Here is a 20,171-nt window from a genome sequence, read left to right as displayed (position 1 = left end):
GAAGGTGTGGAAGTCCAAGTCATCCCAACCCAGCAGTGCCATATGTGAGCAATGGGGGCTGCCATCTTGGACACTGCCATCTTGGGACCGCACACCCAAACACTCCACTGCATCTACTGACAGCAATCCAACACTAGTCTCCATCATGCTGGGTCAAGGTAGCTAGCACCAGCTCTCCAGGTCAATGATGTAAATGGCCAGGTGATGAGCTGCCTGTTAGAGCCTGTGGGAACACGGAGAGCTTCATCCACCCTGATGTGGTGCAGTGCTACTCCCTCATGGTAAACCCAGTAAGCCACAAAGTCTTTTTGGCCTCAAAGTCCCAAACGGCTGATGACCGTGTCTACTGAGTAGTGACCCTGACCATATGGGACACAGACTACAAAGACTTTAAACACCTGGTGATGTCACAGCTTGGCACCTCAGTGCAACTGGGGCTGGTTTTAAAAGTGTTTTTAAAAGTGTGATGATGGAGTACGATGGACCTCAACACACTGGCCCACCCCCCCACACTGTCGGTAACCAGCAAGTTTTCAACTGCCACTGCACTCCACCAGCAAACCCCCACCCCCCCCCCCCCAACTGTTTCTGGCCAGCAACCCAAAGATTGCCCACTGTGCACGATCTGCAGGTTCTCAACTCTCAAGATCAGCCCTCCACCATTGTTCGCCAACCTCAACCACGACTGTAAACCCGTTGTCACCAAAAGTAGGGAGCACAGTGCTGGGCACAGGGCCTTTATTGGGTTGGAGGTACAGCAGATACTCAGTGAGTGGATCGTTGAAGCCAGCACCAGCCCCTGGAGAGTCCAAATGGTGGTGGTGAAGAATAGGGAGAGAAACAGAATGGTCATTGACTACAGTCAGCTCATCAACAGATGTCCACAGCTGGATGCATATCCAATATGGTAAATCATATTGAGTACTCTCCACCATTGATCACATACCACCAGCTCCCCATCCACCCAGAGGACCGCTAATACACTGGTTTTGAGGCAGATGGCCACCTCTACCATCTCCTGAAGGTTCCTTTCAGTGTCACCAACAGGGTCTCGGTCTTCCAGCAGGATATGGACCGAATGGCGGACCAGTATGAGCTGCAGGCCACATTCCCATAACAGGACAATGTCACCATTTGTGGCCATGACCTGCAGGATCATGAGTACAACCTCCAAAATTCCTCCAGATGCCAGACTCCTCAATCTCACATACAAGAAGGCTAAATGCATATTTTACACAACCCGTCTGGTCATTCTTGGCTGCATCGTGGAGAACAGAGTCATCGGCCTCAACTCTGATCGCATGCGCCTGCTGTTGGAACTCCTTCCCCACAGCTTCAAAGCCCTGAAAAGGTGCCTTCGTTTCTTCTCCTATGGCTGGTGGGTCCTCAATTATGCAAACTTGCCCTCTCATTAAATCTACTTCCTTTATCCTGATGTCAGAGCCTCATCAAGGCAGACATTGCCAAGGAGATGCACCCTGTGGATGAATCCACCCATTTCCGGGTTGAGAGTGAGGCATCTGGCCTCCCTCTGGCTGCCACACTTAACCAGGTGGGCAAACCCATAGGCTTCTTCTCCCCCATCCTCCAAGGCCCCAAAATTCGACACTCATCTATCAAGAAGGATGCCCAAGCCATTGTCAAGGAGCGATGCCACTGGAGACGTGACTGCTCTGGCAAACTATTTACCTTGCGGACGGACCAACGAGCAGATGCTTTCACATTTAACAATCATCCATGAGGTAAAATCAAAAATGACAAGATATTGAGTTAGAGAATCAAACTTTCCACCTATAATTATGATATCTTGTACCATCCCAGGAAACCCAATGAACATGTGCAAGTGCACAAATAGACCAATTACATGCCCTCCACAATGACCTCTACCACCCTGGAATCACCCGGATCTTCCACTTTATCAAAGCCCTTAATCTGCTTTTCTCCATCAAGGAGGTTAGGACTATGGCCAGAAACTGCCAAGTCTGTGTGGAGTGCAAATTGCACTCTAGCAACCAGACAAAGTGCTCCTGATAAAGGCTGCCCACCCCTGAGCACTGATTTCAAAAGGCGCCTCCTCTCCTCTGACCGCAATGATTACTTACTCAATATCGATGAGTACTCATGTTTCCTGTTCGCCATCCCCTGGTTGGACATGACAACAGCCACAGTCACCAAGGCTCTATGCAATATCTCCACCCTGTGTGGGTTTCCCTGTGGCTGGGGGCCCTCCATTATGTGTGACAAATTATGTCAGTACCTGCTGGCCAGTGGCATTGCCACGAGCAGGACCATCAGTTACAGCCCCTGAGGGAATGGGCAGGTGGAAAGGGAGAACGCTACCATTTGGAAGGCCACCCTCCCAGCCCTGCAGTCTCAAGGGCTTCCAGTCTCCTCCTGGCAAGATGCCTTCCCCGAGGCATTTCACTTGATCAAATCACTCTTATGTACTGCCACCAATGACACTCCACATGAAAGAATGTTTCCCTTCCCTCGGAAGTCCACTTCAGAGAGGGCGTCACAGAGGCAGATCAGACCATCTGAAAGACAATTTGTAATAACACCTAATTTACTTCACCCCACTGGACTCTTTCTAAAACAAGGGGTGAATGTGATATACCACTGTTTGTGGTATATCACAACAGTCTAGACATGCCCTTTGGCTGACTGGACCTGTTGCACCCCCCACCCACCCCACAGATCCCTGAATAAAGGTGACTGTCCCACAGCCCCTTCCCCAGTTCGGAACAGTCGATCAGCATGGACGTGCCTCTATTCTATTGCGAATAAAAGCCAATCAGTTTTGCATAACTTCCAGTCTCTTGGAAATATTGATGGTCCATCAGTGTAAAATGTTAAAAATTCAAGTGCTGCCCATATTCAATTGTCTCCCGGTCAGTTGACTCAGGAAATCAGTTCTAATGGAAATTCAAAGACCTGAAGTATTAACTATATCTTTTTCTGGGGGACCTGCTGTGAATTTTCAATTTACTCTGCTTTTATTTCTGATTTTTAAACCACTGCAGTTGTGTGTGTGGGGGGGGTGGGGGGGGTTTGGAATGTGCTTATTCTTTGTTAAACACTTCAGCTTAAAGTGGAACATATCAGAGCAAACCTTGGAACCTATTTTGTCACTGTAACCTGCTTTGGCTCCTTGAAAAGTGGAGCGTGATAATTTGGCCTGAGCTCACCACCTGACTGTATATGATATCTTAAGATTGGGCTCATGTGCTGAGAAAATAATTCATTTTCAGGTTTATTACCTTAGCATTGCTGGGTAGATTGATCAAATGAACAAATTATCAGAAAGAGTTCAACTGCACAGAAACAGGCTCTTCCCCTCCACTTGTCTCTGCTGACCAACCCAGTCCATTTGCTTGTATTCAGAGCACTTCCCTATTCCTATCCATGTCAGGATCAGGATCAGAATTTATTTTCATGAACAAGTCATGAAATACATTGTTTTGCGGCAGCGACACAGTGAAAACATTTATATTTTAATAATAAAATAAAAATAATAATTCATGAAAACTAAGACAGTGTCAGTGGTTCATTGATCATTCAAGATTCTGATTGCGGCAAGGAAGAAGCTGCCCTTGAGCTGTTGACTGCTTGCCTTCAGGCTCCTGTACCTTTTTCCCAATGATAGCAGAGTGAAGAGGTCATGGCCTGGGTGGTGGGGGACGTTGAGGATAGAGGCTGCCTTTTTTTAAACACACCGCCTCACGTAGATGTCCTCGATGGAGTGAAGTCTGGTGCCTGTGATGTCGCAGGCCGAGTTACAAATAAATAAACATTTTTTCGTAAGTATGAGATCCTTGGATCAAGAGCGTCCTGGCTGGCTGCATCACAGTGTTGTATAGTTGCTTCAGAGAAATAGATCTCAGGTCAATCCATAGGACCATAAAAATGGCAGACAGGATCACTGGAGTCTTCCTCCCCCAATCAACGTGGTCAACTTGGATCACTGTCTCCTTATGCAAAATCATTGAGGACCCCTTCCACCCTGCACACTGCATCTTTCAGTTGCTCCCATTGGGGAAGAGATCCAAGATGATCAGAGCCAGCACCACCAGGCTGAGGAACAGCTTCTTCCCATGGGCAGTGAGAACGCTGAACGACCAAAGGAACTGCTCACAGTAACCATCTGAGGATCTCATACTTATGAAAAAAATGTTTATTTATTTGTATATATGAATACTTGTCCTGTATACGTGTTGTTTTTACGTGTATTGTGTCTAGTCAGTGTCTGAGTGTTTTGCATCGAGGACCAGAGAACACTTTCACTGGGTTGTACTTGTGCAATCAGTTGATAATGAACTTGATTTGACTTCAATACTCCTCTTGATGTTCAAAACCACTATAAGGCCCCCTTCATCCTCCTTCAATCCAGGGAGAAAAGTCCCTGACTGCAAATTCAAGTTTAGTAGTCCCAAGAATATTCTGATAAATCTTCCTGCACTATTTCCAATTTAATGATAGCTTTCCAATAGTTGGGTGACCAGACCTGTGGACAGTGCTCCAACCGTGATCTCACCAACATTTTGTACAGTGGTAACATGACATCCCTGCTCCTGTTCTCAATCCCTCATCCAATGAAGGTAAATGTGCCAAACACTGCCACCATCCTGTCTACCTACGTTCCATGTTCCAAGTTTCACTCTCTTGCATGGCCATGCTTTTACTCCACTCTTGCAGCTTGACCCATTGTGTTTATCTTCAGATTCCAGAATCTACCATTTTCTGTATGTCTCCAGGAACTTTCTGTAATTTGTTCCCACTCTTTTGAGGGAAGGACTCAACTTGTGGCATTTCCTGAAGAGTTCCATTCCCCATCGGTCGTTCCCAGTCATGTACCAAATGTCCTCTGCTCATTAAAATTATGCCAGGATATCTTGCATGTCCAGCTGAGAAAACAGATGGGGCTTTGGTTTGTTCCATGAAAAGAAAGACAGTGCATTAGTATTTACAACACTGGAAGTGTCCCCATGGATTTTATGGTTCAAAAAGAGCTTGAACCCATTGCCTTCTAACTGGATGGATTGGGAAACTGTCTCGCACAATGCTCCAGTCACGAGGTGAAAGATCAATAGATCACAAGGCCTTTTGCTTGTTGCATTTCTGTATTGTATAATTTGGACAATATAGCCAGTTTGCAGGATTGATGCCAGTGGTTACCGATGGTTTTGAATATGCACCATTTCAAATATAACTCTATCCCAGATTTGCTTTCAGTCTTGTTCTCTATTGTTGGGCCTTTCAGGACTCTGCCCTCATTTGTCCATGCATTGGTAGTGTGAAATGTTAAATTTAGACATACAGCACAGTAACAGGCCATTTCAGCCCATGAGTCCGAGCTGTTCAATAACACTCAATTGACCTACAGCCCCAGTATGATTTAAATGTTGGGAGGAAACAGGAGCCCCCAGGTAAAACCCACGCAGGCATGGATAGAATGTATAAACTCCTTACAGACAGCATGTGACAGAGTATATAGATATGCTTTTGGGAGATAAATTGGGGCAAGTATTGTTAGAGTCTTCTTCTTTGGCTTGGATTCGCAGACGAAGATTTATGAAGGGGTAAATGTCCTCATCAGCTGCAGGCTCGTTTGTGGCTGACAAGTCTGATGCGGGACAGGCAGACACGGTTGCAGCGGTTGCAGGGGAAAATTGGTTGGTTGGGGTTGGGTGTTGGGTTTTTCCTCCTTTGTCTTTTGTCAGTGAGGTGGGCTCTGCGGAGTTAGGTGGGCTCTAACAAACACTTTAAAACAGATCTTATTTAAAATACTGAAGCTCTGCTAATGCTAGACATGTCGGGGCTTCAGAGCCTTTGCAAAAGCTTTGGAGAGTGCCCAAGGGACTTCATTAATGGATTGTTGTTTACAAAAAGACAAACAGATGAAGGAGCTTGTCGGAGCCGCATTCTGTCTGCAGTGGAACTTGCTGTACTAAGAGGGCAAGCAGAGAGAGTCAAAGGGGTTTTTTGTCTGTGAGAATGAGACACACATGGAGATCAGTTCTACAGTGATACAGCCAGCAACAGCAGCTGGAACTGGAATAGGACAAGCTGCCAAACTTGTGGAAATCCCCATTTGGAAGATGGGTTGCGAGTTCTTAGTTCAACCTGGTCAAAGCCCTTGTGGTTCATGCAGGAGGAGAGAACTCTCTGTCTAATATTTCACTTGGAATAAGAGAAACAAAAAGGTGATCTGAAAGAAAGAGGTTATCAGCTGGAGAACCCTGAGGGGGAAAGTTTCATCAGCAAGACACTGAAGTGGTTGATGGAAATAAATCAGTTGTGGATATCCTGGAACAACAAATCTCTCCCTGAAAACCGACAAGAACCTTCCTAAGAGGTAACCATTTACCTTGCAAGCACCAAAGCCTGGTGAACTTCATAAATGTTAAATTCTGTGCACAGTCAAAGAATTGCCTGCAACCAGTGAACTTGGAGGAATGAGAAGTGAGATTGGACAGTGAATCAAAGAACTTTTCTGAACTTACACACACATGACATACACGCGAGCTCAGAATTAGAAGGGGGTTAAATTAGGTTAGTTAAGTCAATAGTGATAAGTTAAAGTTTGATTCTGTTTTCATGTTTAAAGATAATTAAAAGGCAACTTTTGTTTAAGTAACCATTTGTCTTAGTGAATATCTATTGCTGCATACACAGACCTATACTTTTGTTAGGATTTTCATGTCCAACTCTTGTTGACATCAAGAAAGTTATTGACTCTTGCAAAACTACTTGAACAAGGATGGTTGCCACAGAGCCCCTCTTCACTCTCTTGTTCTGGCTTGAGCAAACAATGAGGGACTCAGCAGGTCAGGTAGCATCCATCATTCATCCTGCATTCACCGTCTACCTACTCCCATCTGATCCAGCTGATGAGGACAACTGTGTTCAGCCTCTTATTGTAGATACTTTCCCCCGAGTCTGTGGTCAAAAGTATTGAGTTATCAAAATCAGAGACATTTGAAAACATTTTATTTAAATCAGTACCAAAGATTCTGGAAAACTTCTACAGTTGTGCTGTAGAGAGTACTCTGGTTGGTTGTATCACTGTCTGGTATGGAGGCGTCAATTCTCAGTCCATCGAGGACAATTACATGAGGTGGTGTCTTAAAAATGCAGCCTCTATCCTCAAGGACCCCCATCACCCAGGCCATGCTCTCTTCACCATCGGGGAAAAGGTACAGGAGCCTGAAGACCAGCACTCAGCGGCACAAGAACAGTTTCTTTCCCTCCGCCATCAGATTCCTGAATGATCAATGAACCAAAGACACTGCCTGACTTTAATTTTATTTTTCTCATACTATTTTGATTTATTTTGAAATAGGGTTCATATAAATGTTTCCCTGTGATGCTAGGGCAAAACAAATTTCGTGGCATGTTCATGACAATAAATTCTGATTCTGAAAACAATTAAAGTTATTAATTATAAAGCTCATTAAATGATAGCAAATTATTAAAAAAACCTTTATCTTTTTAATATAAAATTATATAATATATAAAATGTTGGAAACAGGAAATGCTAGAAATTGCTGATTTTATTTGAGATTTCCAACGTCTCTGACATGTCAATCTGTAAAGTGCATGTGGCCCTTGGCTCAGTCCGACTGTGCTCCCCACAGATCTTTTTCCCCACAGACACACACAGCACACCCAAGGTTCTCAGCAGCCTTACTTTTCATGCAGTATTATTATTTTCTTTAATATTTATTGTTGCATGATGGTTAAATTATGAATGTTTGCACTGTGACGCTGTCACAAAACACCAAATTTCATGACTTATTCATGACCATAAATCCTGATTCTGATTTTCCGCATTCACAAGAGATTCTACGAGTGCTGGATTGAATATAGTTCCTGTATTTTCACCCCCATACAGATTTCCCTCTGTGCCCCAAGGCACAAACACAGAATTCACTGTGTTCAGTGGGGATCATGTTACCTATCCTGACAGATTAAATTAAATTAAATTTTTCATTTTTAGACGGACAGCGCAGTAACAGGCCATTTCGGTCCACAAGTCCATGCTGCCCAACTTACACCCCATTTACCAACACCCCCGGTACATTTTCACAAGATCACAAGATAAAGGAAAAAAGTAGGCCATTCAGCCCATCAAGTCTGCTCTGCAACTCCACCCTGAGCAAACCGTTCTCACATCCAGTTCCAAATTCTGGCCTTTTCCCTACATCTTTTGATACCCTGACTAATTAGATACCTATCAATCTTTTCCTTAAACTCCCCCCAGTGATCGGGCCTCCACAGTTGCATGTGGCAATGAATTCCACAAATCCACAACCCTCTGGCTAAGGAAATTTCTCCTCATCTCTGTTTTAAATGGGTACTTTCTTACTCTAAGACTGTGCCCTCTTGTTTTTGAGGGGTGGGAGGAAACCAGAGACCCCAGGAAAAACCCCAGGCGCTGCCATGGATATGGACCCGGGAGAGTGGGGAGTGGTGATATTGCACTGCTCACAGGGTCCTGATAGCTCCATACAGACTTTAAATGGCTTGTTACAGGAGCCGACGGTGCTTTATTAAAAAAATTCTGCAACCACGGAGGTCTGTGCCCAAGATGGCAATGCCTCTGCTGGACAGCATACCACGAGAGTTGTTGCAGTCTTCGGGGGGAAACAGGGAGAATACCCCTTGCTGAGAAGAATAGATGACAACCACTACCCCCCCCCCCCCACCACGCCCCGACCTTGGGAAGGTGATCAGCAGACCATCAAGCTGACCTACAATCCCCGATAAATTTTTGAAAAGTGGCAGGAAACCAGAACACCCAAAAGAAACCCACACAGACACAGGGAGAGATCCTCCGATTCAAATCCAGGCAGCTAGCACTATTGCAGCTTTGCACTAACCGCGCCACCCCTTAATGAACAAAACAAGCATGACATCCAAGTAGTTTTCTGGGTAATGATATATTCCTGTTTATGTCCTTGAAATAATACACGATACATTGACAAGATAATTAAACCGGATGCACTTCAAGTTGGGATATACACTGCATGAAGCACTCTTCCAGAAAGTTGGAAAACAAAGGGAGAAACATTTTTTACAAGAAGTGGACTCATATTTTCTTGTAGATATAAATGGTTTTGAGTGTAGAAAACAGCGAGAGTTCAAGCACACCAGAATGTGTCCTCACAGGGTGGTTTGGGATTGGGGGCAATGGGGAAGCATACACATGGTAAAACATAAATGACAACAGCACGACGCTGAATTTTCTTTCATCTGGGTCATGGATAACACTGCTCCAAATTGCAAGACATTGCTGAAGCCCTAACCAGGTCACAGCGAATTCTCCAGCACTAATACACTGGAGCTGTGGTAAACAGTGAGGCTTGAAGAGGCAGCAGTTCTTTCTCCTTTCTCTTGAGAAACAAGGTCCCAATCTGTTTGTAGCATTGTCTCTGTGATAAGGCGATGCTTTCGGGACCAATTCATGTCAACACACTTTTTCCAAAGCAATCACAACTTTCCCTCTCTCTCTTTTCCTCTCTCTCTCTCTCTCTCTCTCTCTCTCTCTCTCTCATCTTCAGTAAATTTGTCTGCATTATCTCCACAGGGGTATCGTTTTCAATTAAGTCGGATGGATGAGGAAACCTGAATTCTTCTCAGCTCCGGACTCCTAGGATATCAGGATTGTTAGGGTGAAACTGGAAATGGCCAGCCATGCCACAGTGGCAAGGGCATGTTTACCAGAGCACTTTCCATTCCTGGGATTCGTATAGCTTTTGACTTTGTCCATGTCTTTGATCTTGTCCTGGTTTAGGACAGGGACCTGTGTCTGTAAGAGGAAATAGTTTCAGCCATTAGTCCTTCTTCAAATAATATACCATATATACTTGTGTAATCATCAATATTCTATAAATGATGACCCCTCAACCCCTTCCCCCATTTTGATCCCAGGCACCCGCCCACCCTGACCATGCATCTTCACCATGTCTACCCACCCATTCAACCTCCAGATGCACCAGCCATAGGCTCTCTCCTAGGCGCCAACCGCACGTGCATCCAAACACCCGATGTCCCAACCACAAATGTACACCCTGCCCGCCCACCCATCCGACCTCCCGACACTTGACCATAGGCTCACCACCTGGTCCCACCCACCTGAGCTCCCAACTTCCCGACTGTGGACACACCACCTGGATCCAACCACCCGAGCTCCGAAATTCTCAACCGTGGACTCACCATGCAGTCCCGTCCACCTGATCTCCCAATTCTTCAACCGTGGATTCACCACACAGTCCTGCCCATGTGAGCACCCAACTTTCCGACCATTGATTCACAATCCAGTCCACCCTCCTGAGTTCCCAATGCCTAACCATGGACTAACCACCCGGTTCCACCCATCCGAACTCCGAACTTCCCAACTGTGGACTCACCACCTGGTCCCACCCATCTGAGTTTCCGACACACAACTGTGGACTCACCACCCAGTCCCACCCATCCAAGCTCACAACTTCCCGATCATGGACTCACCACTCAGTCCACCCACCTGAGTTCCCAACTCCCCAAACGTGGATTCACATTCCTGTTCCGCCCACCTATTCTCCCAACTCCCTGACTGTGGATTCACCCCCAGTCCTGCCCATGCAAGCTCCCAACTTCCCGACCACTGACTCACCACCCAGTCCATCCACCAGAGTTCCCAACACCCAACCAAAGACTAACCACCCGATTCCGCACATACGAGCTCCAAACTTCCCGACTGTGGACTCACCACCCGGTCCCACCCACCCGAGCTCCGAACATCCCGACCGTGGACTCACCACCCAGTCCCACCCATCTGAGCTACCAACACACTGTCCATAGGCTCACCAGCTAGTCCCACCCATCGGAGTTCCTGACACCCAACCATGGACTCATCACCTGGTCCCACCCATCCAGGCTCCCAACTTCCCAACCGTGGACTCACATCCCGGTCCCGCTCACTTAATCTCCCAACTCCCCGACCGTGGATTCACCACCCATTCTCACCCATCCAAGCACCCAACTTCCCAACCATTGACTCACCACCCGGTCCACCCACCTGAGTTCCCGACGCCCAACCGTGGACTAACCACCCGGTTCCGGCCATCTTAGCTCCCAACTTCCCTTTTGCCATTACGAACTGCCATCCGAGTTCATGACACCCAACCCTGGACTCATCACCTGGTCCCACCCATCTGAGCTCCCAACTTCCCGACCATGGACTCATCACCCGGTTCACCTACCTGAGCTCCCAACTCCACAACTGTGGATTCACCACCCGATCCGTCCATCTGAGTTTCTGACGCCCAACCATGGACTCCCCACCTGTTTCCACCCATCCGAGCTCCCAACTTCCTGACCGTGGACTCACATACTGGTCCCACCCATCTGAGCTCCCAACTTCCCGACGTGGTCTCATCACCCAGCCCCGCCCATCCAATTTCCCGCTGTCTTAAAGAACGCAAGAACTTACCATGGTCACAAGTGGCATCTGTGTAAAAGTTTATCCCCCCCTCAAAATTTGAACAAAAATATTGGTCCAAAATATTCAACAAGGATATTTGTACAAACGGTAATAGAAGAGAAGAAGGCCATTTGGCCCAATATGCCCATGCCAGTTCACAGGAGATCAATATCATTAGACCCATTCCACCATTCCAATTTCCCTATGCTAAGCCACACACTGTCCCTCACACAGACCATCAACTTTCCTTCTATTGCAGTAGCTCCTTAATCAGAGCGCCTAGACAAAAGCCATGATCACACAGAGAGCACTTGACAGCTGCACCAGAAATCCGGATTAAACCCAAGTCTCTGGAGTGCATGTGACACAAGCAGTTTCTGAGTGGCCTACTTCTTCTCATATCTTTTGATCTTGTGCAACCGGCGATGTGATACATCCTCACCTTTGTTTATAAAACCCTCTTTTTACCCCTTCTTATCATTAATCACCTCTCCTTCATTTCTGGTTTCTCAATTGTCACCAAATGTAATTGCCTCACTACATGGTCACCAAGGTCCTTAGTGCAGGAAACCCTCTTTAGAACCTTTCCCTTTGATCAACTCAATAAGATTGAAAGAATCCAGAGAAGCTTTACTAGGATGTTGCCTGGACTTCAGAAACTGAGTTACAGGGAAAAGTTAAACAGATTAGGACTTTATTCCTTGGAGCGTAGAAGAATGAAGGGAGATTTGACAGTGGTTTACAAAATTATGAGGGGGACAGATAGAGTAAATGTAGGTCGGCTTTTTCCACTGAGGGTAAGTGAGATACAAACCAGAGGACATGGGTTAAGGGTGAAAAGGGAAAAGCTTATGGGGTACATGAGGGGGAACTTCTTCATATGGTGTGGTGGGGGTGTGGAATGAGGTGGTGAATGTAGGCTCAATTTTAAATTTAAGAAGAATTTGCACAGGTTCATGGATTGGAGAGGTGTGGAGGGCTATGGATTGGGTACAGGCCAGTGGGACAAGGCTGAAAATTAGATCAGCACAAACTAGAAGTGCTGAAGGGTCTTGTTTCTGGGCTGTTGTGTTCTAAGGTTCACCTGTTCAGATCTTCTTCAATACAGGTGCTCCCTGACTTTGGACCTATGCGACTTATATCCATCGTGCATACAACCAAATTTATTTTAAAAATATATGAGAAAATATATAAAATTTATGTGGTTTATGTTGTATTTGACAAACTATAACTGAGATACAGAGTATGCAAGAGCCATAATGTGCGTACTTACCTTGTTAGTCTGTAGGTTGGGCGCAGACATCTTGTGCACATGCGGGGTCAGTTTGTGATATGGAGTTTGGTTGGTGCAAGTGCAAGAGTTAAGGGTGCAGATTCAATATCATCAGGGCGCTTAACTCTCACAGCCGCACCATCCAAACTCCAATATACGAACCGACCGTGCATTTGCCACTGAAAAATCACGCATGAGCACATGTATCAAGATGGTTGTGCCCAGCCTACAGACCCCAGGATGCCGGCTAACAAGGTAGGCATGGACCAGAATGTGGAAAGATTCACCAAGGTTGACAAATTCAGGAAGGTTTAAGTTGTTATTGTCAAATCTACGATGAAAAAAAAGATTTGATTAAAAAGTCTGCTTTAAGATTCAGTACTCCACACATGCGGGCAAAATTCCGACTTGCGTCCATTTCGAGATATGACTGATCCCTTGATCCCAATTAAGGTCATAAGTCAAGGAATACCTGCATTTCTGGTGTCACTCCTGTGAAGTGTCTTGGTATGTTATATTATGGCTTTATAATATTCAAACTTCTTGTTCTACTTCCTCCCGCCATCTTGTTCTAGGTATTGAGAAAGGTACTCACTGTTCTGAGAAGATCTTTTCTACTTTTGGTAATAACTGCCGTCATTCTGGTGAGTACTTAACCTTGCTTCGACCACAGTTTCTCTAACATCATGTAAGCCTATTGCATTTAATAAAAGCATGCATCAAAATGAGACAAACCTCAGGATGGCAGTTGTTCAGCTCTTTGGATCTATTGAACTTTGGTGCATTACCCTGGAACAAGAAGACAAGAGCAGATTATGTCAGTAACATACTTAGCTCAACAGGCTCCTTCCATGCTGTTGATGTCCAAATGTCTTTTTCCTCATGCTATCCCCCCACCCCCACCCCCAGCCACAAAAATTACACTTTTCAAAATGCAGTCACTGTGGTTCAACGGCAGCTGCTTTCCACAAAGTAAGCTCCCACATGTAGTGATGAAATCAAACCCAGATAACTTGCCCGGTTTGTGAAAAACAGTGGCTGAAAATATCAGAACAAAGTTCTCTGCTCTCCACAAAATAACATCATGAGATCTTTTACATCTGCAGATGGGGTGGGGGAGGGGAAGGGGGTGAGTCTGTAATCCCACCCAAAACATTGGGACCTTCAACTGTGCAGCAGCCCCTCAGTACAGCACTGGAAATGTTAAGACTAGGACTCTGCAGAGGGGCTTGAGTGCAGAACCTTCACAGCTTTTAGAACTGCTACTTTGTCTTGCCCGTGTCCTCTCTCCATAACTTACTAATACTTTGGCTTGTATATCAAACCTAACTGCTGGACCGATAGCTTGTATTATATTTAATATCCTATATTTTGCAGGAGGACCTCAGTTTTCTTCAGGCTGACTTCCAGGCCAAACATTTTGGCAGTTTCCGCAAAACAGGACGTCATGCACTGAAGAGCTGGCTCCCCACCATGACTACCAGCCCCCCAACATCTCCATCGGGCACACAAAACTCAAAACGGTCAACCAGTTTACCTATCTCGGCTGCACCATTTCATCGGATGCAAGGGTCGACAACGAGATAGACAACAGACTCGCCAAGGCAAATAGCGCCTTTGAAAGACTACACAAAAGAGTCTGGAAAAACAACCAACTGAAAAACCTCACAAAGATTAGCGTATACAGAGCCGTTGTCATACCCACACTCCTGTTCGGCTCTGAATCATGGGTCCTCTACCGGCATCACCTACGGCTCCTAGAACGCTTCCACCAGCGTTGTCTCCGCTCCATCCTCAACATTCATTGGAACGACTTCATCCCTAACATCGAAGTACTCAAGATGGCAGAGGCCGACAGCATCAAATCCACGCTGCTGAAGATCCATCTGTGCTGGGTAGGTCACGTCTCCAGAATGGAGGACCATCGCCTTCCCAAGATCGTGTTATATGGCGAGCTCTCCACTGGCCACCGAGACAGAGGTGCACCAAAGAAGAGGTACAAGGACTGCCTAAAGAAATCTCTTGGTGCCTGCCACATCAGTGGGCTGATATCGCCTCAAACTGTGCATCTTGGCACCTCACAGTTCGGCGGGCAGCAACCTCCTTTGAGAAAGACCGCAGAGCCCACCTCACTGACAAAAGACAAAGGAGGAAAAACCCAACGCCCAACCCCAACCAACCAATTTTCCCTTGCAACTGCTGTAACCGCTGCCTGTCCCGCATCGGACTTGTCAGCCACAAACGAGCCTGCAGCTGACGTGGACATTACCCCTCCATAAATCTTCATCCGCGAAGCCAAGCCAAAGAAGAAAGATATTTTGCAATTAAAATATGGAGGCCAATTGGACCATTGAGTCAATATTAGCTCAAATTTCATTAATCCCATTTCTCCCTTTATTTTCTTGCAATCTATTCTTTCTTATTTCCTTGCAATTTACTTTCTTTATTTCTTTGCAGTTTCCTTCATTTCCTTTCCTGTTTCCTTACAATCTATTCTTTCTTATGTGATTTTTTCATTTCCACTACCAGCCGTCTACATCTGGGGTTATTTGCAAGTAGCCAAGTCAGATCAGAATCAGAATTTATTGTCATGAACCAGTCACAAAATGTGTTGTTTTGCGCCAATATCACAGCGTAAACATTCATAGAAAGCACCTTACAATCATAAATAGTGCATGAAAAGTCAAAGTCAGGCAGTGTCTTTGGATCATTGATCATTCATTCAGGAGTAAGGTACCAGTCTGCAACGAACATGCCCTTATGATGTGGGAGGAAACTGTTGCACCCCTGGGGAAACTCCGTGGCCACAAGGAGACGATGAGAACTTCACACAGGCATCAATGGGTTGGTGTGGTGTGGGTGGCAAAGAACAAAGCTGGAGGCTCGGACCTCTGAGGCAGCACCAGGCTGCTGCCCCAAGGACCTCCCAGTCGACGTGATTCCGATGCCACACCTGTAAGTGTGGATGTTCCAAACTCTGCGAGAGGTCCTTGTTGCTCTCATTCTAACTGCATTCTGATACTGTGTTTCTGTGGCAAACAGCTGACTTTGCAGGTTTAATGCTCGGTTGATTGGACTTACCACAGTTTTAGTGACTCGTTCCCCAACCCTCCATGACTTTCAGTCGAGATAAACACATCTGCAGGAAGTTTTGGGTAATGTCCACGTTTTGCATTAGGTTATTTTGCATTTAAATTGAATTTTTAAATGTAATTTTATATTTAACTTTTACTTGCAGTATGTTAGAAGCGATTTAAGCCCATGCAGCCCAATTACACCCAAATTAATTAATTCCATCTGACCACCATCCAAATGCAGACCTTTCTTTGGATGGGTTCAGCAATATTCTTCTGATTAAACAGGTTGACCATCACACAATGTGCATTTGTAACGGCAGTGCTGCCTCAGGTATGGATCCAGAAGAGTGGGGAGCGGAGATACGGCACTGCTCTGCAAGATCCTATTGCCTGGTCCTGGAACATAGCGGCTTTAAATGGCTTGTTACAGGAGCTGAAGGTGTTTTTTAAAAAATCCTGCAACCACAGAGATCTGTGCCAAGATGGACAGTGCACCATGACAAATGTTGCAGTCTCTAAGCGAGCAGTGGACTAGTGGAGCATCAGAAATGGGGAGAACACCCCTGTTAAGAAGAAGAAGGAAGATGTAGTGTATATGGATTTCACCGGGGCATTTGATAAGTTAGCCCATGCAAGTCTTATTGAGAAAGTAATAAATCATGAGATCTAAGGGGACATTACTTTGTGGATTCAGAACTGGCTTACCCACAGAAGGCAAAGAGTGTTTGTAGACGGGTCATTTTGTCCATGGAGGTCGGTGATCAGTGGTGTTCCTCAGGACTTTGTTCTGGGATCCTTACTCTTCGTGATTTTTGTAAATGATCTGGATGAGGGAGTGGAGTATGTTTGCTGATGACATAAAGATTGGGGTGTTGTGGATCATGTGGAGGGCTGACAGAGGTTACAGCGGGACATTGATGGAATGTGGAAGTGGGCTGAGAAGTGGCAGATGGAGCTCAACCCAGACAAGTGTAAAGTGGTTCATTTTGGTCAGTCGAATATCATAGTATTAATGTTAAGACTATAGGCAGTGTGGGGTCAGAGGGATCTAGAGGTCTGAGTCCATAGGAAGCTCAAAGCAGCTGCACACGGTGATTCTGTGGTTAAGAAGGGAAATGGTGTATTCGTCTTCATTAATTGTTGAATTTAATTTGGAAGCCAAAAGGGAATGTTGCAGCTATATAGGACCCTGGTCAGACCCCACATGGAGCACTCCGCACAATTCTGGACACCTGACAACCAGAAGGATGTTGAAACTTTAGAAAGGGGGCAGAGGAGATTTACAAGGATGTTGCCTGGTTTAGGGAGCTGGCCTTATAAAGCAGGTTGAACGAACGCCCTTTTCTCCTTGAAACAGCAGAGGATGAGAGGTGACCTGATAGAGGTGTTTAAGATGATGAGAGGCATTGATTAAGTAGACAGAGGCTTTTTCCTAGGACTGAAATGGTTGCCACAAGAGGTCACGGGTTTAAGGTGCTGGGGAGTAGGTACAGAGGAGATGTCAGGGGTAAGTTATTTTATTCAGTGAGTGGTGGGTGTGTGGAATGGGCTGCCAGCAACAGTGGTGGAGGTGGACATGTTAGGGTCCTTTAAGAGATTTTTGGATAGGTTCATGGAGCTTAGAAAAACAGAGGGTTTTTGGACAGTTTGGAAGAACTTTGTGGGCCGAAGGGCCTGTATTGTGTTGTCAGTTTTCTGTGTTTCTAAGAAGAGATGATCCCACAGGGAAGGTGACCATGGTAGCGGACTAGTGAGGGACTGAGCGGCTGAAGAACCCACGCAGGCTGCAAGCTGTCGGTGGCTTGAGGTCGAAGGACTGGCGCAAGCTGCAGACTGCTGGAGATTGGCTCGTGAGAGCCGGGGATCAGAATCAGGATTTGAGAGGGTGCTGAGGGCCAGAAGGGCTCCTGAGGGGCCTTGGATGCTGAAGGCTTCCTGATCTGGATCTGGAGCTCCAGTTGCCGAGGGTTAGAGTCTGTACGGCTGCGGAGGCTGCGGGAGGAGCGCTGGAGGCAAACCCACTGACCCTCAGTGACTCAGAAGGGACTCTCTTTTACTTCCCTTTCTCCTATCACTAGGGGCAGCAGCTAATGCTCATGCCAACTCATCCTTTGACTTACAGCAGGCAGAAGTATACCACGCCTATTACATTTTCATGTATAATACATGACAATAAAAGGAACTTTGAACAGTCCCTCAAATCATAGCAGAAAGACTGTTGGATCAAGGCCGTAAAATGGAGAAATTAAGACATACTCTAGCAGCAGTTTCATTTAACTGACTGGTCGCTCTTCGATGAATCCCACTGCTACTCATGCCTATTTATTGTTAGAATAACGTCACTTCATCCCCAATAGGTGCAAGTACAGTTAAACCCCTGCTATCTGGAATTCAAGAAACTGGTATCTGGCAAAAAAAAAGGGAACGTAAATAAATAAATAACACCAGAAGATGAATATAAATAAAGATTGAATGAAAGAGTAAATGTTCTCTGAAGTAAGAACCTTTGGTGAAGATGGGAGCAAATATTCAGCCAGTGGAGGACCTTGGCCATGCTTTGCTCTTAGCAGCTGTTTGAATAAAGTTTCATTTGAATGAAATGGCGTCGCCCGGGATGAAGAGCTGGATGGTGCCGCTCGCCATTGGGGTGACCCTCTTAAAGTGTCTCCTTATCCTTGCCGAGTAAGAGTCTTTATCTTTATTAGTGTATTTTAAGTACATTAGTAAGGCTTTATGTAAACCTGGGGGGAGGGAGGTTAATTATGCTGATGGTATAGTTAGCGCCATGCTGTTACAGCGCCAGCGACCGGAGTTCAAATATAAATTTAAATTTTGTAAGTTACGGCAATTACCTGATTTAGGTGAACTTTACATATTTAAGGACTACAATACTGATTTTTTTTTCAAATCACTGTCCCTCGGAAGCAACCTGAGTACACAGGAGGGAGTGCGGTATTTTGAATTCAATAGCATGGTAGAGCAGGACTGTATCTTCTGGGCAGCATCTATTTATATCTGTGTGATGAGAACTCATACTTTCCCCTGTTTCTCAAACTTATTTCGAGTTTGGAATCTCATAAATAAGTTAATATCATTAAAAGTTACTTCCATCCACTTATCAGTTCTTGCTCAAATCTCCTGCTCTAATTGTTCAACTTGCTTTCACTTGTTAAAGATCTGGTCTTACATTTACATGTACAGAATTGTTTAGACCCGTAAAGAGATGGTGACCTTGAAAGCAGTCAGGGAATGATTCTAAGAACGAGTGATGAAGTTGGACGACGCACTGCTGACAGCAAATGGGGAATCTCTCAAGTAGGTCACTGCGTGCATCAAAGCTCTCCTCCTCCTTCTCTGCATCATGTTCAGAGATCCATCAATCTCTGACTACGAATGATCTCTGGAGATATTAATGAATTCGAACATGGTTATTTCCCATTTTAAGCTGTATATATTTTCATACGATATTCAACCAAAATACATATCTTTCACTTTCTTGGAGCCAAAGCTGTGGGTTCAAACCAATCGCAAGGTCTCTTCTGCTCCTATTGCCAAGAGAATATCTTTTGAATGAGTCTTTACTGAGATCCTGACTTCAGTGTTCATAGCAAATGATATGGCTTGTTTTTCCAGATAGACCAAGTCAAGTTTATTGCACAAGTACAACCTGATGAAACAGCGTTCTCCAGTCCTCGGTGCAAAACACCAGACATAACACACATAGAGACAAACAATACATCTGCAGGACAAGTATTCACAAATATAAATAAATAAATAAACAGATAAATAATTTCAGAACTATGAGAGCCCGGAATGGTCGTTCTCACTGCCCGTGGGAAGAAGCTGCTCCTCAGCCTGGTGGTGCTGGCTCTGATCCTCCTGAATCTCTTCCCCGACGGGAGCAGCTGAAAGATGCTGTGTGCGGGGTGAGACAACGATCCAGGTCAATCACATCAATGGAGAGGTGGGAGACCCCAGTGACCTCCAATCCATTTCTCTGCAGTAACCATACCCACACTGTGATGCAGCTGGCCAGGATGCTCTCAATAGAGCTGACATAATGGTGGCTGGTAGCCTTGCCTGCTTCAGTCTTCTCAGGAAACACTATTGCACTTTCCTGACAAGTGAGGAGATGTTGTGTGTGCAAAATAAGACACTAGTTAAGTGAACTCCAAGGAACATGGTGCTCTCCACTCTCTCCACTACAGAATTGATGATGTGTAGTGGAGAGAGGCTATCCCTGGTCCTCCTGAAGTCCATGATCATCTCCTTCATCTTGCCTACGTTGAGACTCAGATTGTTACTCTTGGACCGTATCACGAGATTATCCACCTCTTCTCTGTCGTGCGACTCATCG

At 45.5% G+C, this 20,171-nt stretch overlaps 1 protein-coding gene across 2 annotated transcripts in view; it reads right to left on the bottom strand.

Annotated features, from left to right (window-relative positions):
• Positions 1–8,923: 8,923 nt before the first annotated feature.
• LOC138753905 (GDNF family receptor alpha-2-like) overlaps positions 8,924–20,171 on the bottom strand; it is an 888,944-nt gene continuing 877,696 nt past the window's right edge. For both annotated transcript variants that reach the window (XM_069917452.1, XM_069917451.1), the window contains exons 8-9: positions 13,473–13,526; positions 8,924–9,811 (exon numbers count right to left, since the gene is read on the bottom strand). In XM_069917452.1, coding sequence (XP_069773553.1) covers positions 9,653–9,811; positions 13,473–13,526 — 213 coding nt within the window. In that variant the 3' untranslated portion in view covers positions 8,924–9,652. The remainder of the gene's footprint in view (positions 9,812–13,472; positions 13,527–20,171) is intronic.

Source organism: Narcine bancroftii, chromosome 2, assembly GCF_036971445.1.
Source record: "Narcine bancroftii isolate sNarBan1 chromosome 2, sNarBan1.hap1, whole genome shotgun sequence".
NCBI lineage: Eukaryota > Metazoa > Chordata > Chondrichthyes > Torpediniformes > Narcinidae > Narcine > Narcine bancroftii.
This window is presented reverse-complemented; position numbering and strand designations above follow the sequence as displayed.